We start from the raw sequence: 22,500 nt of genomic DNA, 5'->3' as shown, positions 1-22,500 counted from the left end.
ACACTTTCAGTCGATTTCCAGCAGTCCTTTAAATTATCACGCAACTGGTACTTAATTTATCGACCCCGAAAGGATGAAATGCAAAGTCGACCTCGGCGTAATTTGAACTGAGAACGTAAAGACAGACGAAATCCCGATAGGCATTTCGCCCAGCTCGCCCATATTGGGTTCATCTATTCTTTTGATGAATCTCCACCCCCACCCCTTGAGGATTGAGCAACTGGGTTTGTAGCGGCTATCATCACCTGAATGGTCTGGTGTATGTGCCGATTTCATTATTGGCGGTCTGATAGGAAACAGACCGTATATGTTACCAATAGTACACAAAGCGACGTAGCACAGACCTTTACATACGTACATACATACATACATACATACATACATACATACATACATACATACATTATACTTACATGCACACGCACACATATTTATATGTATACGTAAAAGCATGTTAAATTTTGGAGGATACTTGACTCTCGAAATTATGTCCCTTCCTCATATGAAGCTGGTCTTCATTACCATTTTGTAATTATGATACATCCTCAAAGCTAGAAGATGATGTCAATAAATCAAGAATTTATGTTGTTTAGTGTGTAATATACCATTTATCGTGGAGACGCAATGGCCCAGTGGTTAGGGCAGCGGACTCGCGGTCATAGTATCGCGGTTTCGATTCCCAGACCGGGCGTTGTGAGTGTTGATTGAGCGAAAACACCTAAAGCTCCACGAGGCTCCGGCAGGGGATGGTGGCGAACCCTGCTGTACTCTTTCAGCACAACTTTCTCTCACTCTTACTTTCTGTTTCTCTTGTGCCTGTAGTTCAAAGGGTTAGACTTGTCACATCCTGTGTCACGCTGAATCTCCCCGAGAACTACGTTAAGGGTACACGTGTCTGTGGAGTGCTCAGCCACTTGCACGTTAATTTCACGAGCAGGCTGTTCCGTTGATTGGACCAACTGGAACCCTCGACGTCGTAAGCGACGGAGCGCCAACACACACATATCATTTATCATGTCTTTTATAATGCTTCCTTGTAGACACGAAGCTTGTTAGTAAACTTGAAAGGGCAGAAATTGTGTGAAAGCTGGTCAGATAAGTTGTATCAGTACTCGGCTGTGAAATTATATATTGGGTTGTCAGATAAATTCGTTCGTTGCTTTTCAATGTTATTTGAATTAACACGCAAAATATTTTCATCGTAGCGTTTTTATTTTGTTTTTGATTTTTGTTTTTCAGCTCTGTTCTTCCCCTGCAACTTTTCTTTATTGATTTTGATATTTTTACAAATTTTACCTCTGTTCAGACATATGACGTGGAAGTGCCTAGCAGAAAAGTAAAATGAGCATTTTCGACACCTGCCATTCTCCGCTTTCAATCAAGGTTCTAAAGCTGCCAAAAGCTGTTCAAGACATTCGTACTGCGTATGGAGAAAGTTGAGGTGTTTTTTCTGTAAAACTGCACAGATAGGCGGAGGAGTGGCTGCGTGGTAAGTAGCTTGCTTACCAACCACACGGTTCCGAGTTCATTCCCACTGCGTGGCACCTTGGGCAAGTGACTTCTACTATAGCCTCGGGCCGACCATATATATGTATATATATATATATATATATATATATATATATATATATATATATATATATATATATATATATATACATATATATATATATATATATATATATATATATATATATGTATGTTTGTATATGTGTGTGTATATGTTTGTGTGTCTGTGTTTGTCCCCCCAACATCGCTTGACAACCGATGGTGGTATGTTTACGTCCCCGTAACTTAGCGGTTCGGTAAAAAGAGACCGATAGAATAAGTACTAGGCTTACAAAGAATAAGTCCTGGGGTTTATTTGCTCGACTAAATGCGGTGCTCCAGCATGGCCGCAGTCAAATGACTGAAACAAGTAAAAGAGTAAAAGAGAGTAAAGAGTAGATATGGGTTTCCTGCTACAAAGAGGGGAAATTCGACTTCACAGAGTCGAAGTGGTTCAATCGACGTTTTCAGTTCAATGAGGATCGATCGAGTGGGCACATCCACGAGGATCCGCAACTTTCCACTAAGAAAGTGGTACAATTGATGGGTTGCTCCCGTGATAGATTCGCCAGATAAATTCACCTTCACTCGATTAGCAATCCAGCTGAAGCAACATGACCAGCGACACAGTAAACTTCTTCACCACAAATGCTATTCAAGTGCTTGGTTGGGAGGTTCTACCACACCCACCGTATTCTCCTTTAAATTATCACACTTTCAGTCGATTTCCAGCAGTCTCCGAGTTATCTCGTTCACCAACGACGTGGAGTTGAAAACGTGGCTCGTTAAATTCTTCAAGTCAATAACCGGTGATTTCTACTGTCACAGCATCGACAAAATGGTGAAACGTTGGCAACAAGTCGTGAACAATAAAGATTACTGTATAATTGATTTGTTAAAATTGCTAATGAAAAATAAGGATGAAAATAAATAAGTCAAACGAATTTATGTAATAAACCTATGTATTTTCTAATAATTTTGGTTGATGTGTGTTTGTTGTTGTGTCCCCAGGTTTACTCTGATGAAACAATTTCAGGATCTCAATATTCAAGCCGTGCCCGCCGCGATATTTTTTCCAGATATGGTGTATCTAAGGACTACATAATTAATATCGCCTTCTTTGTTTGATTCTTTTTAAGATAACAGTGTGTGCAATTTAGGGAAAATTTGACTGCTACTTCTATCGAGTGAAGCATATAAAGATGCTTCCTCATAGATCCATAACTATTGTTTTTTACGGTATTATTACATTATTGTTATTGTTATTATTATTATTATTATTATTATTATTATTATTATTATTATTATTGAGTGAGAGAGCAGCGCATGCCTTCAAAGTGACACTGGGGTACAAATATACAAAGCCCAATATACTCATCATGATTATCCGTCAGGCACGTGCATCGCACCAAGCACATCGATAACCCATCTTAACTTTCCTAAGTGTTATTGTTATGAGATTTGGTGCAATTACAAATAGCAACGGAGAAAACGAGTCAGCTTAGAAGATTTCCATTTTAATATTAACTTCTCCAAGGAATACATTTTCTTAGTACAATTTGGTGTTCCACTCTTTCATACTATGCATCAGAAAATTTGTGATGTTGTCAGCAACACCAAATATCTGCAGGCATTCAACGATCCAAGAATGAGGCATCATATCATATGCCTTCTTAAAATCAATCCAAGCCATAGACATGTTTGTATGGTGCATTATTATTATTATTGTTCAGTAGTTTTATTTTTATAACGTGCTTTCACTTCACTACCGAATGCATCTCTGTGTTCCTTGGGTATGTGCTGTGGTTTGCTGTGATGCTCTTATGGTTACTGTATTGAAAGTGTTTTGCGTAGGATGTGTGCAGTGCCCAGTAGTGCAATTTTCTGTATGTTATATATATTTGTAAGTTCTGGTGCTTTTGTTATGTATTTGTCTGAATATTATTTTTATTATACCTAAGGCACCTACTATGATAGGAATTGTTTCTGTTTTTAGATTATTATTATTATTATTATTATTATTATTATTATTATTATTATTATTACTATTTTATGTTTGACTTTTGTCTTGCATTCGTACAAGTTGGATCCAAGTCTCACCCAGAGACATCAAGAGACAACAAGTTAGAAGTTCATGTAGGTGTTATGCCTAGGGTACCATATATTTGGATTTGTGAACATATACTTATTATTATTATTATTATTATTATTATTATTATTATTATTATTATTATTATTATTATTATTATTATTATTATTATTATTATTATTATTATTCAGTAGTTTTATTTTTATAACGTGCTTTCACTTCAGTACCAAGCGCAGCTCTGTGTTCCTTGGGTATGTGCTGTGGTTTGCTGTGATGCTCTTATGGTTACTGTATTGAAAGTGTTTTGCGTAGGATGTGTGCAGTGCCCAGTAGTGCAATTTTCTGTATGTTATATATATTTGTAAGACCTGGTGTTTTTGTTATGTGTTTGTCTGAATATTTTTTTTATTATACCTCAGGCACCTACTATGATAGGAATTGTTTCTGTTTTTAGATTCCACATTCGAGTTATCTCTATTTCCAGGTCTTTGTATTTTGAAAGTTTTTCCATTTCTTTTAGGGAAACGTTTTCATCTGCTGGTATTGATGCATCAATTAGAAAGCATTTTTTTTCTTCATGATCTTTGACAACTATATCTGGTCTATTTGTCTTAATTTCTCTATCTGTGTGTATTGGCATATCCCAGAGTATGGTTGCTTTCTCGTTTTCTGTGACCTTTTCTGGCGTGTGTTTATACCATCTTTTTTCTGTTGTTATTCCATAGTGTTGGCATAGCTTCCAGTGTATATAGGTCCCAACTCTGTCGTGTCTGTGAATATATTCCTTCTTAGCCAGGACTGGGCAGCCAGAGATAATATGATTTATTGTTTTTTGTCCATCTCCACATATTCTACAGTTACTTGTTATGGTTCTTTTCATTATATATCTTTGGTAATTTCTGGTGGGGAGGCTTTGGTCTTGTGCAGCAATTAAAAATCCTTCAGTCTCTGCTTTGAGTCCTGAGCTTCTCAACCATTGTTGGGATTTTTCTCTGTCTATTTCTTTTGCATTTAGTTTAGCCCAGTATTTACCATGTAGGGGCTTTTCTTGCCATCGTTTTATCATGGTCCGTGGCTGTTCTAGTTTTTGTTTGGATTTCATTTGTTCTATAGCTTTTGTTGTTTCTTCTTCTTCGTCCTCGTATTTGTTAGGTAGTATGATTTCTTGTTTGTATTTGTCAGCTTCCTTAAATACTGAAAACAGTTTTTTTGTTTTGCTCGTGTTTTGTGGCTATTTGTATTAGTTTTCCTTGCTTCTGGAGTAGGCATTTTTGCAGTCCTATGGTGGTTATTTTATAATAGTTTTCCAGCTGTATGAGACCCCTGCCACCTTCATCATCATCATCATCATCATCATCATCATCATCATCATCATCATCATCATTATTATTATTATTATTATTATTATTATTATTATTATTATTAAAGCAGCAAGCTGGCAAAATCGTTAGCACGCCGGGTGAAATACTTAGTGATATTCCGTCTGCCGTTACGCTCCGAGTTCAAATTCCGCCCAGGTCGACTTTGCCTTTCATCCTTTCGGGGTCGATAAATTAAGTACCAGTGAAACACTGGAGTCGATTATTATTATTATTATTATTATTATTATTATTATTATTAAAGCAGCAAGCTGGTAGAATCGTTAGCACGACGGACATAAAGCTTAGCAGCATTTCGTTCATCTTTAAGTTTTGAATTCAAATTCCGCCGAGGTCGACTATAGTTTTCATCTTTTCGTGGGGGTCGATAACATAAGTTCTAGGTGAACACTGGGGTCAATGCAATCGACCAATCCCCTCCTCATAAATTCCAGGCCTTGTGCTTATAGGGGAAAGGATTATTAATATTACTGTTGTTGCTGTTGTTTTTGCTGATGTTGTTGTTGTCGTTGATTCTTTGTTATTGTTGTTGTTGTTGTTGTTATTGTTGTTGCTGTTGCTGTTGTTGTTGTTGTTCTTCTTCTTCTTCTTCCTCTTCTTCTTCTTCCTCTTCTTTTTCTTCTTCTTTTTCTTCTTCTTCTTCTTCTTCTTTCTTCTTCTTCTTTTTCTTCTTCTTCTTCTTCTTCTTTCTTCTTCTCCTTCTTTCTTCTTCTTCTCCTTCTTCTTTTTCTTCTTCTTCTTCTTCTTTTTATTCTTCTTCTTCTTCTTCTTCTTCTTCTTCTTCTTCTTCTTCTTCTTCTTCTTCTTCTTCTTCTTTCTTCTTCTTCTCCTTCTTCTTCTTCTTCTTCTTTTTCTTCTTCTTCTCCTTCTTTCTTCTTCTTCTTCTTCTTCTTCTTCTTCTTCTTCTTCTTCTTCTTCTTCTTCTTCTTCTTCTTCTTGTCGTCGTCGTCGTCATCGTCGTCGTTGTAGTTGTTCTCAACTTACCAATGCGGAAATGATTATTAAGAAAACATGTCGTTTGGGAATTTAATAAACTTAAAACAATTGCAAATTATTGAAGATTCGCAGATTAACATTGGTTCAATATTACTACATCTGTTACAAACAAAACGTCTGCAATATTGACTTGTTTTGTTTCTCTTGGTATTAAACACGTAGTTACAATGAACATATATTGATTTTCACCTCATCTTTTTTTTATATTTCTTTTTCGTTTCCAGTTTAACAGTTTATCTTAAATATACTCTTTGTTTAACAATAATTTAAATAAAATGCATATATAGTCACATATTAACACATACACACACACACACACACACACAAATACATAGACTCCCACACACACATACTCACCCATATCATCATCATGGATATCAGACGAAATGCGGGCTCTCGACAGCAATGTTCTAATACATGCTTTTCTGTGCTGCTCTATTTTCCTTGATTCCATATTATCTCTGAAATCTTTAGTCCTTCTTCGGCCAATTTCCTGTCTTCCGTTATCATCTGTGGGTTTGCACCGAGGCTTACGCCTCCAATCTCCTTTCTTTCTTCATATATGACTTAGCCACCTCCACATCCGTCTCGCTGTTTTTTGTTTAACACGTTCGTGCTTGGCTTTATCCCGGACGTTTTGTTGTTCAGAATTTCTGGATATCAAATGTTTAGAATGATTCTGGAGGCACATTATTGCCAATGTTTAGATCTTTCTGAAGATATTAGTGTCAATTCATTATAACTCGGCATCATAAAAAATGCCAGATTTGCTTATATCATTAGATGTGGACATCATGCTTCCTAGACAGGTGAAACACGTTATTTACAAAATAATTAATAAATAATTAATAACGACAGAAACAGAATTAGTATCAAAAGGTAATATTTATCACCCACCTAAAAATGGATGTTGTGTTAAAATACAGAATATTGCGTTATTTATCATTAGAGGACTTTTCATGTTGTCTTGTGGTACATAAAAACACTCGAGTATATATCGCTGGCGGGCGATTATCGTTGGCTACGACCGCCTGATCTGCCATATCATGTGATCTCACCCTTCCTTGAGCTTGTCAATGACATACGTCAAGCTAGACATAGCAGCCGATTCTCCCGTCAGCGATATATTGAATCTCAATGTCTATTCAGGCGATGGTGTCACAAATAGCCAGTAGGCTTATTAAAAGATAACTAATGGTGACAAGTTCATATGAGAGCTCCTCTTATTGAAAATAACGCAGTGTTCTGTGTTCTAACAGAGCATCCACGTTGAGCGGGAGATAAATATTAATTTATTCACATCGTGCTACGTGATTTTTCGACTATGAAGAGCATCAGCCATCTACTTTTTCTCCAGCTTTTCATATGCTGCTCTTTCGGCATGTGTAGTAGTTCGTCACACAATTAATGGGCATCAAGAAATATCAGCTATAGTAGACATCCTTGTCTCACTCCAGTCTTTTTTTTTTTAAGAAGTCTTCTACAATTTTCCCTAAGAAGCAGAGGAACCTTACGTTCATGTCACACCAAGATAATGATCTAGAATGAAAGAATCTGCTTACTAGAGAAATTATCCTTCCTAAATCATGCATAAGCAAATAAATAAACCTATATAAACGTATACATAGACACGCACATACGTATATATGTACGTATAAATATATACCCATACAGAGTAATGGTAATGAATGCGGTTGTTAAATTAATTTTGGAGGGAGCTAGTACGACGGTGTGAAAAATTTGAGAGGCTGTTATTAGTAAACAATTAATAGTTTAGAGGTATATGCAATACACTGCAAAAGTAGATGTGATACATTAGCAATATTCTTTTTCACTCTAGGCACAAGACCCGAAATTTTTGTGGGGAATAGGGGCCAGTCGTTTAGATCACCCCCAGTATGCAACAGGTACTTAATTTATCGACCCCGAAAGGATGAAAGGCAAAGTCGACCTCGGCGAAATTTGAACTCAGAACATAAACGAAATACTGCCTAGTATTTTGCCCACCGTGCTAACGTTTCTTATTTCTTTACTGCCCACTAGGGGCTAAACATAGAGGGGACAAACAAGGACAGACAAACGGATTAAGTCGGTTACATCGACTCCAGTGCGTAACTGGTACTTAATTTATCGACTCCCGAAAGGATGAAAGGCAAAGTCGACCTCGATGGAATTTGAACTCAGAACATAAAGACAGACGAAATATCATTAAACATTTCGCCTAGAGTGCTAACGATTCTGCCAGCTCACCGCCTTGATACATTCCTAATTTTGTGGTGGTGCAGTTCTTCGTTGTCTTTTGTTGTTTTTTTGTTATACTTTCAGAAATGGATTCCGTAATTGATGCTACGTTTTGTGTCAGCATCTTAACAGGTACCTTTGAACAAATCCGATGTGCCAGAATTTTACTGTGAACTTGTTAATATTTTCTATATTCCGAAGCACTCTGAGCAAGCGTCCATTTTGTATATGTCTGTTGTTTTCTCTCTGCACAAGAACATCTTCTGGTTCTATTCACGAAGGTAGTAGTTAGTTTTCTTATATTCCAATTGATGGCATTTGTCGATATTCCTATCTTTTAGTTTGCCATACATACCTCGACATAGCCGTTACTGATCACTTCCTTCTGAAGAAGACCATCTGGCCACATAATGTTAACTGAATGTTACTTCAGATATTCCAAAATAGCTAAACTTAGAGGGGACAAACAGGGACAGACAAAGGGATTAAGTCAATTACATCGACCCCAGTGCGTAACTGGTACTTAATTTATCGACCCTGAAAGGATGAAAGCCAAAGTCAACCTCGGTGGAATTTGAACTCAGAACGTAAAGACAGACGAAATACCGCTAAGCATTACGCCCGGCGTGCTAACGTTTCTGCCAGCTCGCGCCTTATAAAGTGTAATATATTAACCTTGTGTTCACGCTTTTTCATTTAGTATTCTGCACTATGGTATTCTAGATTTCATTCTTTAAGTTGTTTTTTTTTAATATTTGTCTTGATATTTCCTCATCATATATCATATGTAAAGGAATTGAGATTTCTAATATTTCTGAGTTGTTTGGGAAGCTGGTGTTCAGATGTTTTTTCAAAATGATCTTACCAATATTTATGTACTTTAAGGCGGTGAGCTGGTAGAATCGTTAGCACGCCGGGCGAAATGCTTAGCGGTATTTCGTCTGCCGCTACGTTCTGAGTTCAAACTCCGCCGAGGTCGACTTTGCCATTCATCCTTTCGGGGTGGATAAATTTAGTACCAGTTACGCACCGGGGTCGATGTAATCGACTTAATCCCTTTGTCTGTCATTGTTTGTCCCCTCAATGTTTAGCCCCTTGTGGGCAATAAAGAAATAAGAAACGTTAGCACGCCGGACAAAATGCTTAGCGGTATTTCATCTGCCGCTACGTTCTGAGTTCAAACTCCGCCGAGGTCGACTTTGCCATTCATCCTTTTGGGGTGGATAAATTAAGTACCAGTTACGCACCGGGGTCGATGTAATCGACTTAATCCTTTGTCTGTCCTTGTTTGTCCCCTCTATGTTTAGCCCTTTCTGGGCAATAAAGAAACAAGAATCGTTAGCACGCCGGATAAATTGCATAGCGTCGTTTCTTCTGCCCTTACGTTCTGAATTCAAATTCCACCGTGGTCGACTTTGCCCTTTAAGTTTTCGGAGATCGATAAAATAAGTACCAGTTGTGCACTGGGGGGGGGGGGGTCGATGTCATCAACTTAACCCTCCCCTAAAATTGCTGGCCTTGTGCCAAAATTGGAAGCCAATATTAATGTCGTTTACCTGTTTTTGTAAGAAGTTTCTTCTGCTTATCTAGCATAGAACTGTATGCTTTTTTTTAATTCGCATTTCCCTGACTATTTGAAAATGTTGTTGTCATTATTGTTCTTGTGTCCTGTTTCTAATGGTTCTATTTTATGTTTTTCTAGGTCTATGCGAATGTCGTCTGTTGCGGGTATTAAGAATGAATGAAGGTATTGTAGCACAATGTCACAATTAAAAGACTTTGGCAGGAAAGCTTACCGGATCACCAAAAGAATGAACTTAAGGCATACCTACACACACACACACTCACAGATACATAGTCATACATGCAATCATCTTTTATTCTCTCTTCATCTTCTAAAATGTCTCTAACCAAAGTAAAGTGCATCGATGATTTGTGATTATTTCTGTATGAAATTTACTCTGATAGTTAAAGCTTAGAAATTACTCTATCAAATCATACTGATGCATTGACGATCTACAAGCAATTAAATGCAAAGGCTTTAAAAGTTTATAGCAGAACTCTGATACGACTACAAGCAGGAAGTTTAATGCTGGTCTATTAAAGCTATGTTTTCGTCTCAACTACCTAAAAATTCTTTGAATATTATTTTAGCATGTTTAAATTGATTTCTTTTGTGCTGTAAACCATTTACCATTTCTGTAGTGTCCCAATTCACTTGTTGCCCTAAACACATGCATCTTTTGCTTAATGGTAAAGCCAGCGCTGCGTAAGATGAATGTGTTTCTGCGTCGTTTTGTTATTTCTTGCGGTTCTTTGCACTCTGAGATCAAATTCCACCCGAAGTCAAGTTTGGTCGGTTAAATACAGTAATGCTCAAATGCTGGGAGTGATTTAATAGACTACGAAACTACTCTTGAATTTCAGGTTCAATACTTACATTAGAAGCAACTGCACACACACACACACACACACACTCTCTCTCTCTCTCTCTCTCTCTCTCTCTCTCTCTCTCTCTCTCTCTCTCTCTCTCTCTCTCTTACTCACGCTCTCACACACACATACACACACACTTTGGCGTGGTTGTGTGGTAAGAACTTTGCTTCTCAACCACATGATCCCGGGTTCAGTCCAACGGCTTTGGCACCTTCAGCAAACGTTTTCTATATCCTATATCCCCAGGCCAGCCAAATCATATGAGTGGGTTTTTGCTTGGCGGAAACTGAAAGAAGCCTATCGGATATATATATATATAATGTATGTATATTGTTATGTTTCGGAATGGTCATTTTTTTTGTTTAGCCAAATAAACACACGCTCTCTCTCTATATATATATGAATTTGTTTTGCAGGATTCCTGATGTGAAATCGTGTGTTGAAACAAATATTGATATTTTTCGGGATGGTCAATTTATTTTTTCTTGCCAAATAAACACGCGCACTATATATTCGTTCTCCACTCGTTCATTATTGTTCTTATTTTGTCTCATGTTCATTGTCCGGAGGTCTTTCCCCTCACGTGTGGTCTGCTATGTTTAGTCCATTCTGTCCTATAGATATCTGTTTCAACACACAGTTTCACATCAAGATTCTTGCAACACAAATTCATAAATACGTATGTGTGTGCGTGCGTGTATTCCCCACCACCACCTAACAGCCGGTGTTGCTTTGTTTATATCACCATAACGTAGTGGTTCGGCACAACAGGCCCATAGAATAAGTATCAGGCGTTAATAAAAAAAAATACTTGTAATGGTTTCGATATTTTTAGATTAAAACACTTCAAGGCTTTGCTCCAGCATGGCCGCATTCAAATAATTGAAACATGTAAAAAATGAGAGTAAAAGATATATACGTATTAAATGTACCATTACATGAATTCCATTACATGAAATATAACAACCAGGTTTAACCGTTTCTAGAGATGGTGAAGACCGATCAGAGTTTATAGATTTCGTTTACATCTTTACTTATTGTTGTTTGTATTGAGATTTTCATTATGTAAATGGATTATTCTTATGTAAATACAAATTCTATATCTTCATAATCCGGCTACAACAGTCGGTTTAGGGTACACACTTAGCTATTCAGTTTTTCGTTGATCCTGTTTGAAGAAAATATTAATCAATTTTGACGGCAAAATTAAACAGCCTGCAGCATGAACTTCCGATATCACCGCGTGTGTGTGTGTTTGTATGTTCAGGTATACAGTTATGTATGCAAGTGTACATTTATATGCATGTGTGTGTGTGTGTGGATAGATAGTCATATATATACATATGTGTGTGTGTGTATGTGTGGTATATATATATATATATATATATATATATCTGTGGGTGTGTGTGTGTATGTGTGTGTATATGTTTGTGCATATGTGTGTGTGTATATGTTTGTGTACATGCGTGTGTGTGTAAATATATATTTGCAAATATAAATATATATATATATATATATATATATGTATATGTATATGTATATATATATATATATATATATATATATATATATATATATTTATATATATATATATATATATGTATATATATATATATATATATATATATATATATATATATATATATATATATATATATATATATTTATACATTTGCATTATAAATACATATGTTGGTATGTGCATGTATTGTATGTATATAGATGCATATTTTTATGTGTGTACGTGTGTGCCTGTCTGCGAGTAAGTGTGTGTGTGTGGAGGTGCATCTACATATACATGTGTATACTTACATACATACATATATATAATGCATACATACACAAACGCGTCTGTCTGTCACTGTGTGCATATGCGTATGCATATGTTTGTGTGCATCTGTGCGTTAGTATACATGCTTACATGTTAGTATGCATGTGCGTGCGTATTTAGAGAGTACACTTATGTAATCTGGACCACATACATGCTGATGTAACTCCAGTTTCGTCATCTGCTGGGGTCAAAAGTAAATACGGAATTTAATGTATATCGATAAATTGATATTTGAAATTTGTTTGTTTTTCGATAATACTTCGATCAATTTTGGGGTTAGCTTATTTTTTTAACTTATTTTTTAGGAAAAAATAAAGGCTAAATCGGAGGTCGAACATACAACCATTCTACCCGTCCACGTATGTCTGTTCTGCCTGTCATCCATTCGTACAATTTCAGATGATGGAATCTGTGATGCATGTATGTACATACGTACATACATCCAAACACACACACGCACACAGACAGACAGACACACACACACACACACACGCACTTACAAACACACACACACACACACACACACACACACACTCACACACACATTATTTTACATATGTACTTAACCATTTACTAATTTCTGTTATAAGGCTGTTGTTATACTGGGGCACTGCCTTGAAGAAGTTTAGTAACAGCAACGTAAACACACCAACACCGGTTGTCATGCGGTGAAGTGGGTCAAACTCAGACACAAAGACACACACACGCATGTGTGTGAATATATATATATATATATATATATATATATATATATATATATATATATATATATATATATATATATACCCGATGGGCTTCTTTCAGTTTCCTTCTACAAAATTCACTCACAAGGCTTTGGTCGGCCCGAGGCTATGGTAGAAGGTGCCCATTGTGCCAGGCATTGGGATTGAACCTGAAAGCATGTGGTTTGGAAACAAGCTTCTTACCACACTAAGACATTTTATTTTACAAATGTATACCTTTCTACTCATCAATCTGTAACTCTTCCTACATACAGGCACATCTACTCGCACGAACACAGACAACCTCAAATACCCTCACACACAAATACATGTATTTCTTCTTCTTACTCTTACCATTACCCACCAAAATCATCTTCCATACAATTTCAGTACCTTTTGCAGCCTCTGTCTTCCACCTTTGTCCTTTGTCCACGGATAAATATTCTTCACCCGCCCACAACACTAAAATCTCAACTCCAGGCTACCTACCCATCTTACCTACTCCTCTTCCTTTCTTCCTTCCTACCTTCCTCCTTTCCTTCCTTCCTTCCTTTCCTCCTTTCTTCCTTTTCTCCTTCCTTCCATCTTACCAACCTATACTTACCTACCTACCTACCTACCTACCTACCTACCTACCTACCTACCTACCAACCTACCTACCTACCAACCTACCGACCGACCAACCGACCTGCCTGTCTGCAAATCTATGCACCTACGTAAGTATTTCATACATTTGTTTTTAACTCGCCTCACATTCACTTCTCCACTCACAAAATTAGCCAATTATGTTTCACCAACGCTCTCTCTATCTCTCTTTCTTCCTTTCTCTCTCTCTCCCCACACCTGTATTCTTGTATATATGTCCATAGGTATATATAGGTAGTTAGATGACATTCAGTCCAGGCAGCGGACAGCACCCATCAACCGGACCTCCAACAAAGCCGAGCTATGAAGACATTTCACTTGTTTGGCTTCATTGGTGAGTTTCTAACAACACACATCATTTTGCATTTAGAATTTCCCCATATTTAACTTTAAATATCTTGACTAACATTGCATTTGTTTTTGGTTTAGATATTATTGTTGTAGCTGTTGTTGATTTGAAGAACAGAATATGGTTTTTAATATGTCTGGCTTTCATATTTTTTCAAATAATGAATTTTCTTTCCGTTTTCATCGTTAGGCCATTTTTCTCTGTTTGGAAATGATTCCTAATCAACTTTTCTGTTTAATATATCACCGATTAACTAAAATCTAATAATTTTTCAATTGTATATCGAAGCTCACTGCATTGCAAACCATTTATAAAACAACATATCCAACGATACTGAACTACACTTAATATTTTTTCAGCGATTTAGCATGTATTTTGAACGATGTTCCTTTATTATATATGTCCCTAAATCTAGCGACATAATCACTTCAGACTTATATTATTTAAAACAATGAACTTATATTATATAAAAACAAATGAAATCTCAGTATCCCATACATTCTTTGTGACTTTGAGAAATTAGCTGTCGTTTTACTTAGATTTTTAAGTATTCTATACTTTACATATCTAGGAGTTGCCCAGAGTGTAATATAATTGTTCGTTCGTATAATGAGGCGGCAACAAAACGGCTTTGAATTGTCAGAAGATGGATTCATATAAATCATTTGACAGGCTTTATACAGCCGTAATAGGAAATTAATTTTGACATACTCTGCGATTTAGTGACATTCTTTTCGGATGTTTCCACCATCGAATATTAGTTGCTGCTAATCAACAATCATCAGCAATGATTGATTATGTTTTAAAATAATCATATTATGGTGTATTTTCGAAACCTTTTTGTATCGTCACGCCTGTTGGTCTATTCTGTGGCTTTCAAAATTTTAATGCGAAGCCATCTTGGTTATAAATGTTATAAAGACCTAGTAAGTCATGACTATGAAGAAATTCAGCTGTGCAAACAACGAGAGAATCAAAAACTAATACGACATCGTTGAATGATGTGTAACTTGAAGAACAATATTTTGTAGAATTCTCTTTTCTTCTGTCTTTAAAACGGATCGGAGTAGATATTTTGTGTAGACATATCAGTGGGAATGGCTTCCAAATGTCTTTGATATATTATTAAAAACATATCTCCGTATAATCTCATCTTTAATGCAATGGTAAAATGGATAAATCATTGGGATTTTATTTAAACAGTCGTGCATATCGCTGACATTTGACGGAGGATTGTACTGGGACAGAAATTTGTCGGGCGACCTGTGGTTTTTAAATTGTTAATATCAGTGATACTTGGGGAGATACTCCGAAATCAAATATTGGGAAACTTTACGACAACGTTCTTCTTTATTTCATCTGTGATGCTGGCGTTACAGGTAATACCATCACTATTTCAGCATCCACAACCTCGTCACTGGTGTGGCATCGATTTTCAAGCAGTTTTATGAGTTACATTAATGGTTATATTCTAGACTAAAGCGGCGAGCTGGCAGAATCGTTAACGCGCTGGACAAAATGCTTAGCGGTATTTCGCTTGTCACTGCGTTCTGATTTCAAATTTCACCGAAGTCGACTTTGCTTTTCATCCTTTTGGGGTCGAGAAATTAAGTACCAGTGAAACACTGGTTTCAATATAATCGACTAGTCCACTTCCCCAAAATTTCAGGCCTTGTACCTATAGTAAAAAAAGAATTGTTACCACACTGGATGAAATGATGTTCCTTTATTATATGTCCCTAAATCTGGTGACATAATCACTTCAGACATATTATAAAGTCCACTGATAAAAACAAATGAAATCTCAGTATCCCATACATTCTTCGTGACTTTAAAAAATTAGCTGGATGAAATGCTTAGTGGTATTTCGCCCGTCGCTACGATCTGAGTTCAAATTCCGCCGAGGTACATTTTACTTTACATCAATCCAGGGTCGATAAATTATGTACCAGTTGAGTACTGGGGTCGATGTAATCGTCTATCCCCCTCCCCCAAATTTCAGGCCTCGTGCCTTTAATATTTTATCGATTAATGCATTCCGCTGCATAGAGAGAGAACCGCTGTCAAAAGAAAAATAGTTTTTTTTTATTACTATGTCATTTTAGGAAAGGAATGTGTATCTGTGTGTGTGTGTGTGTGTGTGTGTGTGTGTGTGTGTGTGTGTGTGTGTGTGTGTGTGTGCGTGCGTGCGGCGGTTTGTTTTATTTGGCCCAATAAGTCAGAAAGAAACAAACTTTAAAAGAGAGACTGAGCGGTTATAATTTTATATTAAAATGGACGGTAGGTAAGACATTTTGCCATCAAATCAAAATATTAAGATACGTAATGTGTAATTGTGGTGCTAGTACTACGTTCTTAACTTTTAACTTCAGCCATATTGATGCAAAACTTAATATATTTACATCTTCCTCCACTTCTTCGTCATCATCATTATCAGGTTCGGTGTTAGTCCTGGTCGGATTTATGTGAGTAGAGGGTTACTACCCGTAACGTTAGGTATCCACAACTTTTCAGCAGTGTTTGAAGTTCATAGAACCCTCCTGATAATCTTTGGTGTCCCTAAGAGACAAACCTTTTGTAAGAGCTCTACCGGGCATTCTATTCCAATCTCCTTCAGCCATTTATCCATAACTTTGCTTACTGTTCCCAACGCACCAATTATTATAGACACGACCTTTAATGTTCGCATGCTCCAAATTTTTCATATTTCAAATTTTAAGGGATTAGAGTTTTTTTGCTTTTCTTTCTTTTTTTTTTTTACGATCATGGAATCAAACGGGCATGCTGGCCGATCAGTAAGCAACTTCCATTTTCCTGATCTATAATTGTTTATTATTATTATTATGATTATTATTATTATTATCGTTCAGGAGTTTTATTTTTATAACGTGTTTTCACTTCACTACCGAGCGCAGCTCTGTGCGCCTTGGGTATGTGCTGTGGTTTGCTGTGGTGCTCTTATGGTTACTGTATTGAAAGTGTTTTGCGTAGGATGTGTGCAGTGCCCAGTAGTGCAATTTTCTGTATGCTATATATATTTGTAAGTCCTGGTGTTTTTGTTATGTATTTGTCTGAATATTTTTTTAATTATATCTAAGGCACCTACTATAATAGGAATTGTTTCTGTTTTTAGATTCCACATTCGAGTTACCTCTATTTCCAGGTCTTTGTATTTTGAAAGTTTTTCCATTTCTTTTAGAGAAACGTTTTCATCTGCTGGTATTGATACATCAATTAGAAAGCATTTTTTTTCTTCATGATCTTTGATAACTATATCTGGTCTATTTGCCTTAATTTCTCTATCTGTGTGTATTGGCATATCCCAGAGTATGGTTGCTTTCTATTTTTCTGTGACCTTTTCTGGCGTGTGTTTATACCATCTTTTTTCTGTTGTTATTCCATAGTGTTGGCATAGCTTCCAGTGTATATAGGTCCCAGCTCTGTCGTGTCTGTGAATATATTCCTTCTTAGCCAGGACAGGGCAGCCAGAGATAATATGATTTATTGTTTCTTGTCCATCTCCACATATTCTACAGTTACTTGTTATGTTTCTTTTCATTATATATTTTTGGTAATTTCTGGTGGGGAGGCTTTGGTCTTGTGCAGCAATTAAAAATCCTTCAGTCTCTGCTTTGAGTCCTGAGCTTCTCAACCATTGCTGGGATTTTTCTCTGTCTATTTCCTTTGCATTTAGTTTAGCCCAGTATTTACCATGTAGGGGCTTTTCTTGCCATCGTTTTATCATGGTCCGTTGCTGTTCTAGTTTTAGTTTGAATTTCATTTGTTTTATAGCTTTTGTTGTTTCTTCTTCTTCTTCTTCTTCTTCTTCTTCTTCTTCTTCTTCTTCTTCTTCTTCTTCTTCTTCTTCTTCTTCTTCTTCTTCTTCTTCTTCTTCTTCTTCTTCTTCTTCTCCTCCTTCTTCTTCTTCTTCTTCTTCTTCGTATTTGTTAGGTAGATTGATTTCTTGTTTGTATTTGTCAGCTTCCTTAAATACTGAAAACAGTTTTTTGTTTTGCTCGTGTTTTGTGGCTATTTGTATTAGTTTTCCTTGCTTCTGGAGTAGGTATTTTTGCAGTCTTATGGTGGTTATTTTATAATAGTTTTCCAGCTGTATAAGACCCCTGCCACCTTCTGTGCGTTGTATATATAGCCTTTCTATGTCAGATTTTGGGTCGTGCATCCTATATCCTGTCATTATTTTTCTTGTTTTCCTGTCTATTTTAGATAGTTCATTTAGTGTCCAGTTAAGGATGTTGTAGCTGTAGCTTATAACTGGGACAGCTAAAGCGTTGATACCCATTATCTTGATTTTAGCATTGAGCTCTGTTTTTAGTATTGATCTAACTCGTCTATAGTACTCTTTCTTTATTTTTTTCTTTCATTTGTGTATGTTGTATCCTATCTAGTTCATTGACTCCTAAATATTTGTATGGTTGGCTTTCGTCTAGTTCTCTTATTTCATTGGCTTTATCTAGTGTTATATTGCTACTTTTAACTAATTTTCCTCTTTTCAAGGTTGCTTTGGCACATTTTTCTAATCCGAATTTCATATCTATTTCCTTGGTAAAGCCGTGTACTGTCTGTAGTAGTGTTTCTAGCTCTTTGTCATTTTTAGCATATAATTTTAGGTCATCCATATATAAAAGGTGGTTGACTGTTTTTCCGTAGCATTTGTAACCGCAACCAGTTCTATTTAGCAATTCAGTTAAAGGTGTGAGTGCCAAGCAGAACAGGAGTGGAGAGAGCGTGTCTCCCTGGAATATTCCTCTTCTAATGGGGATGACTTTCGTTTTCACAAGTTCCACTTTTGTTTGGAGCTGTAGCACTGTCTGCCATTTGTTCATTGAGTGCCTTATGTATTTTATAACAATTGGTGCCACCTTGTTTATGGCTAGTGCTTCCAGAATCCACGTGTGGGTAACACTGTCGAAATCCTTTTGGTAGTCCACCCAGGCCATACTGAGGCCTTTCTTCTTTTTGCGGCTGTCTTCAGTTATGACTTTATTGATCAATAATTGGTCTTTACAGCCGTATGAGCCCTTGCAGCATCCCTTCTGCTCTTCTGGAAACAGGTTGTTATTTTCCAGGTCCTTACTCAATCTCTGCGATATTATTGCAGTAAAGGCTTTGTAGATCGTAGGGAGACAGGTTATAGGTCTATGGTTTTGTGGTTTCTCCGTTTCCGTGGATTTGGGGATTAAGATGGTTTTCCTTTTCGTGAGCCATTCAGGCATTGTCTCTGGCTCTGCTAGTATGTTGTTAAAGTGTTCTGCCAGCTTTTTATGCATTCCTGTGAGGTGTTTTAACCAGAAGTTGGGGATCTTGTCGTGCCGAGGTGCCTTCCAGTTGCTTAGTCTTTGCAGTGTCTGGGTGACCTCTTCAGTTGTTATAGGGACCCAGAGTTGCTCAGGTGCTAAGTTCGTTGTTTTAATGGTCCTTTTCTGGGGTTATTGCTTCACCGACCATATTTGTTTCCAGAATTCTTCCAGTTCTTCTGCTGTTGGTTCTGCAGTAATGTCTATTTTATTTTTACCCAGTTCTTGGTAGAGTTTTTTGGGGTTGGATTTGAACTGTTTGTTTTGTTCAAAGAAACGTTGGCGTTTCTCATACGGGCGGATCCTCTGTGCTTTGGCAAGGATGTCTTGCTTTAGTTTTTCTTTTGCTTCAGGTAAGTCTTTCTCTGTAATGCTGTATTTGTACAGTATTTTTGTTTTCTTCTTGTTACTTAGTTGTGTTGATTGTCTACTAATTTCGTTGAGAATCGATAAATCTTTTCTCTTTTTTTAATTTTGTTCTAGATGTTATTTATCCACAAGGTCTGTTTGGGTGGTAGAACTCCTGTTCGGGTGGGTTTGAGTGAGTATCCTGCTTCTTTTGTGGCTGCAGTGGCTGCCGCATATATTATGTCATTTAGCGCAGTGATATTGCCTGTTCTTTCTGTGGTTGTTAGTTCCGTGACGGCCAGGTTTATGCTATTTATTATTGATGTTGTTTTATTGTCTATTTTGATTTTTGGGAGATATAATCTGTGGTCCATTCTAAGATCTGTGGTCCATTCTAAGATCTGTGGTCCATTCTAAGATCTGTGGTCCATTCTAAGATCTGTGGTTTTCAGTTCTTTGGTTATTCTCATTTTCATAGTATCGTAATCATTAGGTTTCCCTTCGTTATTCCCAGGCTTTAGATTTGTTTTGCCTTCCTTTTCATTCATATGTTTGTCTGTGGTGTTCTGGATTGGTGCTTTTTGTACACTATTATACATGTCTACGGTCTGGGTTTGTTGTTTTTTGTTTACTTCGTTTTTGCCGGAAATGTTACGTTTGTCCTCGTGTTCTGCTATCTCAGTGCTTATATTATTATTTGGCATTGCTGTGTGACTACTATCTAGAATTTCGTGATGTATTTTTCCTTTCAATTGTTCTATTTCTATTTCTGAAATTTTTTTTGCTTTTAGAATATATCTTCTTATGTTAGCTAGTTTGTTAGGGTTCATTGTTTTACCGAGGTCTTTATTTACATTATTTTTCTTCCATATTTTATATGTATGTGTTGTTGCGTTCTCGTTTTTGGGGTAGAGCACTGCTGTGAAATAAGCGTGTAGGATCGAAATGTATTCCTCACGTGTCCATTTATGCCGTTTTGGTTTTGTTTGCGGGACATGAGGAACAACGTCCGGCCCTTTATTTTGACGGTCATCGTTTTCGTAAGGTACCGGTTTGTTCATTTCTGTTGTCAGATTGTTTTGCACGTTCAGATCTCCGTACTGTTTGCGTAATAAGCTTACAGTACGCACTTCTCGGTTGTTATTCTTGGGTGGAATAATACCGGTGTTATTTAATCTGTTTGTAATTTTTTTGTACATGGTGTTTGGGTTTAGAGATGGTCTGATTTTGATGTAACACGTGTGTTTACGATCGCTGTGCGGGTAGTGGAGGTATCAAGTTAAAATACATCATTATATTTAGAAAAATAGAAATAAATTTCAATAAGTATTACTTACTCGGATATAGTCCAACCCTTTGTCAGCTATTTTTTGGCTCCATGCGATGTCTTTATTTCCGATGTTTTTGGATAAATTTCGGAGCAGTGATTTATCGTTCTCACATGTTAAACATCCCCGGTGTCTGTTAAACATCATAATAATTTATTATTATTATTATTATTATTATTATTATTATTATTATTATTATTTCAGTGACCGCCGCCGTCATTTCTCAGTCATATACAGAAGTTGGTAAGTAAATCCTGCTCTGTTTCTTGCGGATACTTTGAGCCATACATGCATACATACATACATACATACATACATACTTACATACATACATACATACATACATCTTACAAAGAATAAGCACTTCAACTAAGCCCTTTTAAGGCGGTGCTCCAGCATGCCCGCAGTCAAATAACTGAAACGATTAAGAAAAAAAGAATATATATATATATATATATATATATATATATATATATATATATATATATATATTACTAAACGTTTCAACTACATGCGTGTGTTCATCAGGAATCAATGACGTACGCATGATGAACGTACGCATGTACAGGAAACTATTAGTAGAGCGATAAGTACATGTAGTTGAAACGTTTAGTAATATTGAACTCTCATTGGATGGAGCAATCTTCGTACTGACGTTTACGCAGTCAATTTCTTGGATCTTTTTTTAAAACGGGGGCCACATTTTTCATTAACGAAACACTTTGAAATTTGGAACACTGGTAGAATGTGTCATATAAAAATCTTTTTCTCTTAGTATTCTTAAAAAAAAAAAGAAATCCCTAAGTTATTCCATGTTAAAGTTGTCGTATTTCTGTAATTTCAACCAATCACTGACGTCCATTCAGCCGATATACATTAAGTGCCGACTACATAAACAAACGATTCTGAAACAATTCTATCGGTGATAGGGTTAGGGTTAGGGTAAAACAGCAAATTTAAAAAGAAAAAAGCAAATAAAACGAAGAAAAAAAAAAGAAAATGAAAAAAGCAAATAAAACGAAGCTATGGCTTAATCAGCCAAAGGAGTAAATATAAACAACTGAATCCTTGTCAGTGATTGGTTGAAATTATCGAAATAAGACAATTTTTTACATGAAATAAATTCGAATACAAAAATATTTTTCTGTTCTATAACACAAAATAGATAAGTATACGAAGTTTGAAAGTCTTTCGGTACCAAAAACACTACGTAAAACATTAATGAAAAATGTGGACCCGTTTTAAAAAAGATCCAATTTCTTATACATACACA

The 22,500-nt window shown here is 36.4% G+C and overlaps 1 protein-coding gene and 2 long non-coding RNA genes across 3 annotated transcripts in view; 2 read left to right on the top strand and 1 right to left on the bottom strand.

Moving 5' to 3' along the window:
* Window positions 1-10,364, top strand: part of LOC149136676 (uncharacterized) — a 13,591-nt gene extending 3,227 nt beyond the window's left edge. The window contains exons 2-3 of the long non-coding RNA XR_016240929.1: window positions 1,307-1,489; window positions 9,956-10,364. This is a non-coding gene — a long non-coding RNA (uncharacterized LOC149136676). The remainder of the gene's footprint in view (window positions 1-1,306; window positions 1,490-9,955) is intronic.
* Window positions 1-22,500, bottom strand: part of LOC149136673 (uncharacterized) — a 367,529-nt gene that overhangs the window by 111,643 nt on the left and 233,386 nt on the right. The window lies entirely within an intron of this gene.
* Window positions 14,114-22,500, top strand: part of LOC106872297 (uncharacterized) — a 149,339-nt gene continuing 140,952 nt past the window's right edge. Inside the window, exons 1-2 of the mRNA XM_089348316.1 lie at window positions 14,114-14,221; window positions 21,432-21,470. Of these exons, the coding sequence (XP_089204442.1) occupies window positions 14,191-14,221; window positions 21,432-21,470 (70 nt within the window). The 5' untranslated portion in view covers window positions 14,114-14,190. The remainder of the gene's footprint in view (window positions 14,222-21,431; window positions 21,471-22,500) is intronic.

Source organism: Octopus bimaculoides, chromosome 3 (genome assembly GCF_046866305.1).
Source record: "Octopus bimaculoides isolate indiv1 chromosome 3, ASM4686630v1, whole genome shotgun sequence".
Taxonomy (NCBI): Eukaryota; Metazoa; Mollusca; class Cephalopoda; order Octopoda; family Octopodidae; genus Octopus; species Octopus bimaculoides.
This window is presented reverse-complemented; position numbering and strand designations above follow the sequence as displayed.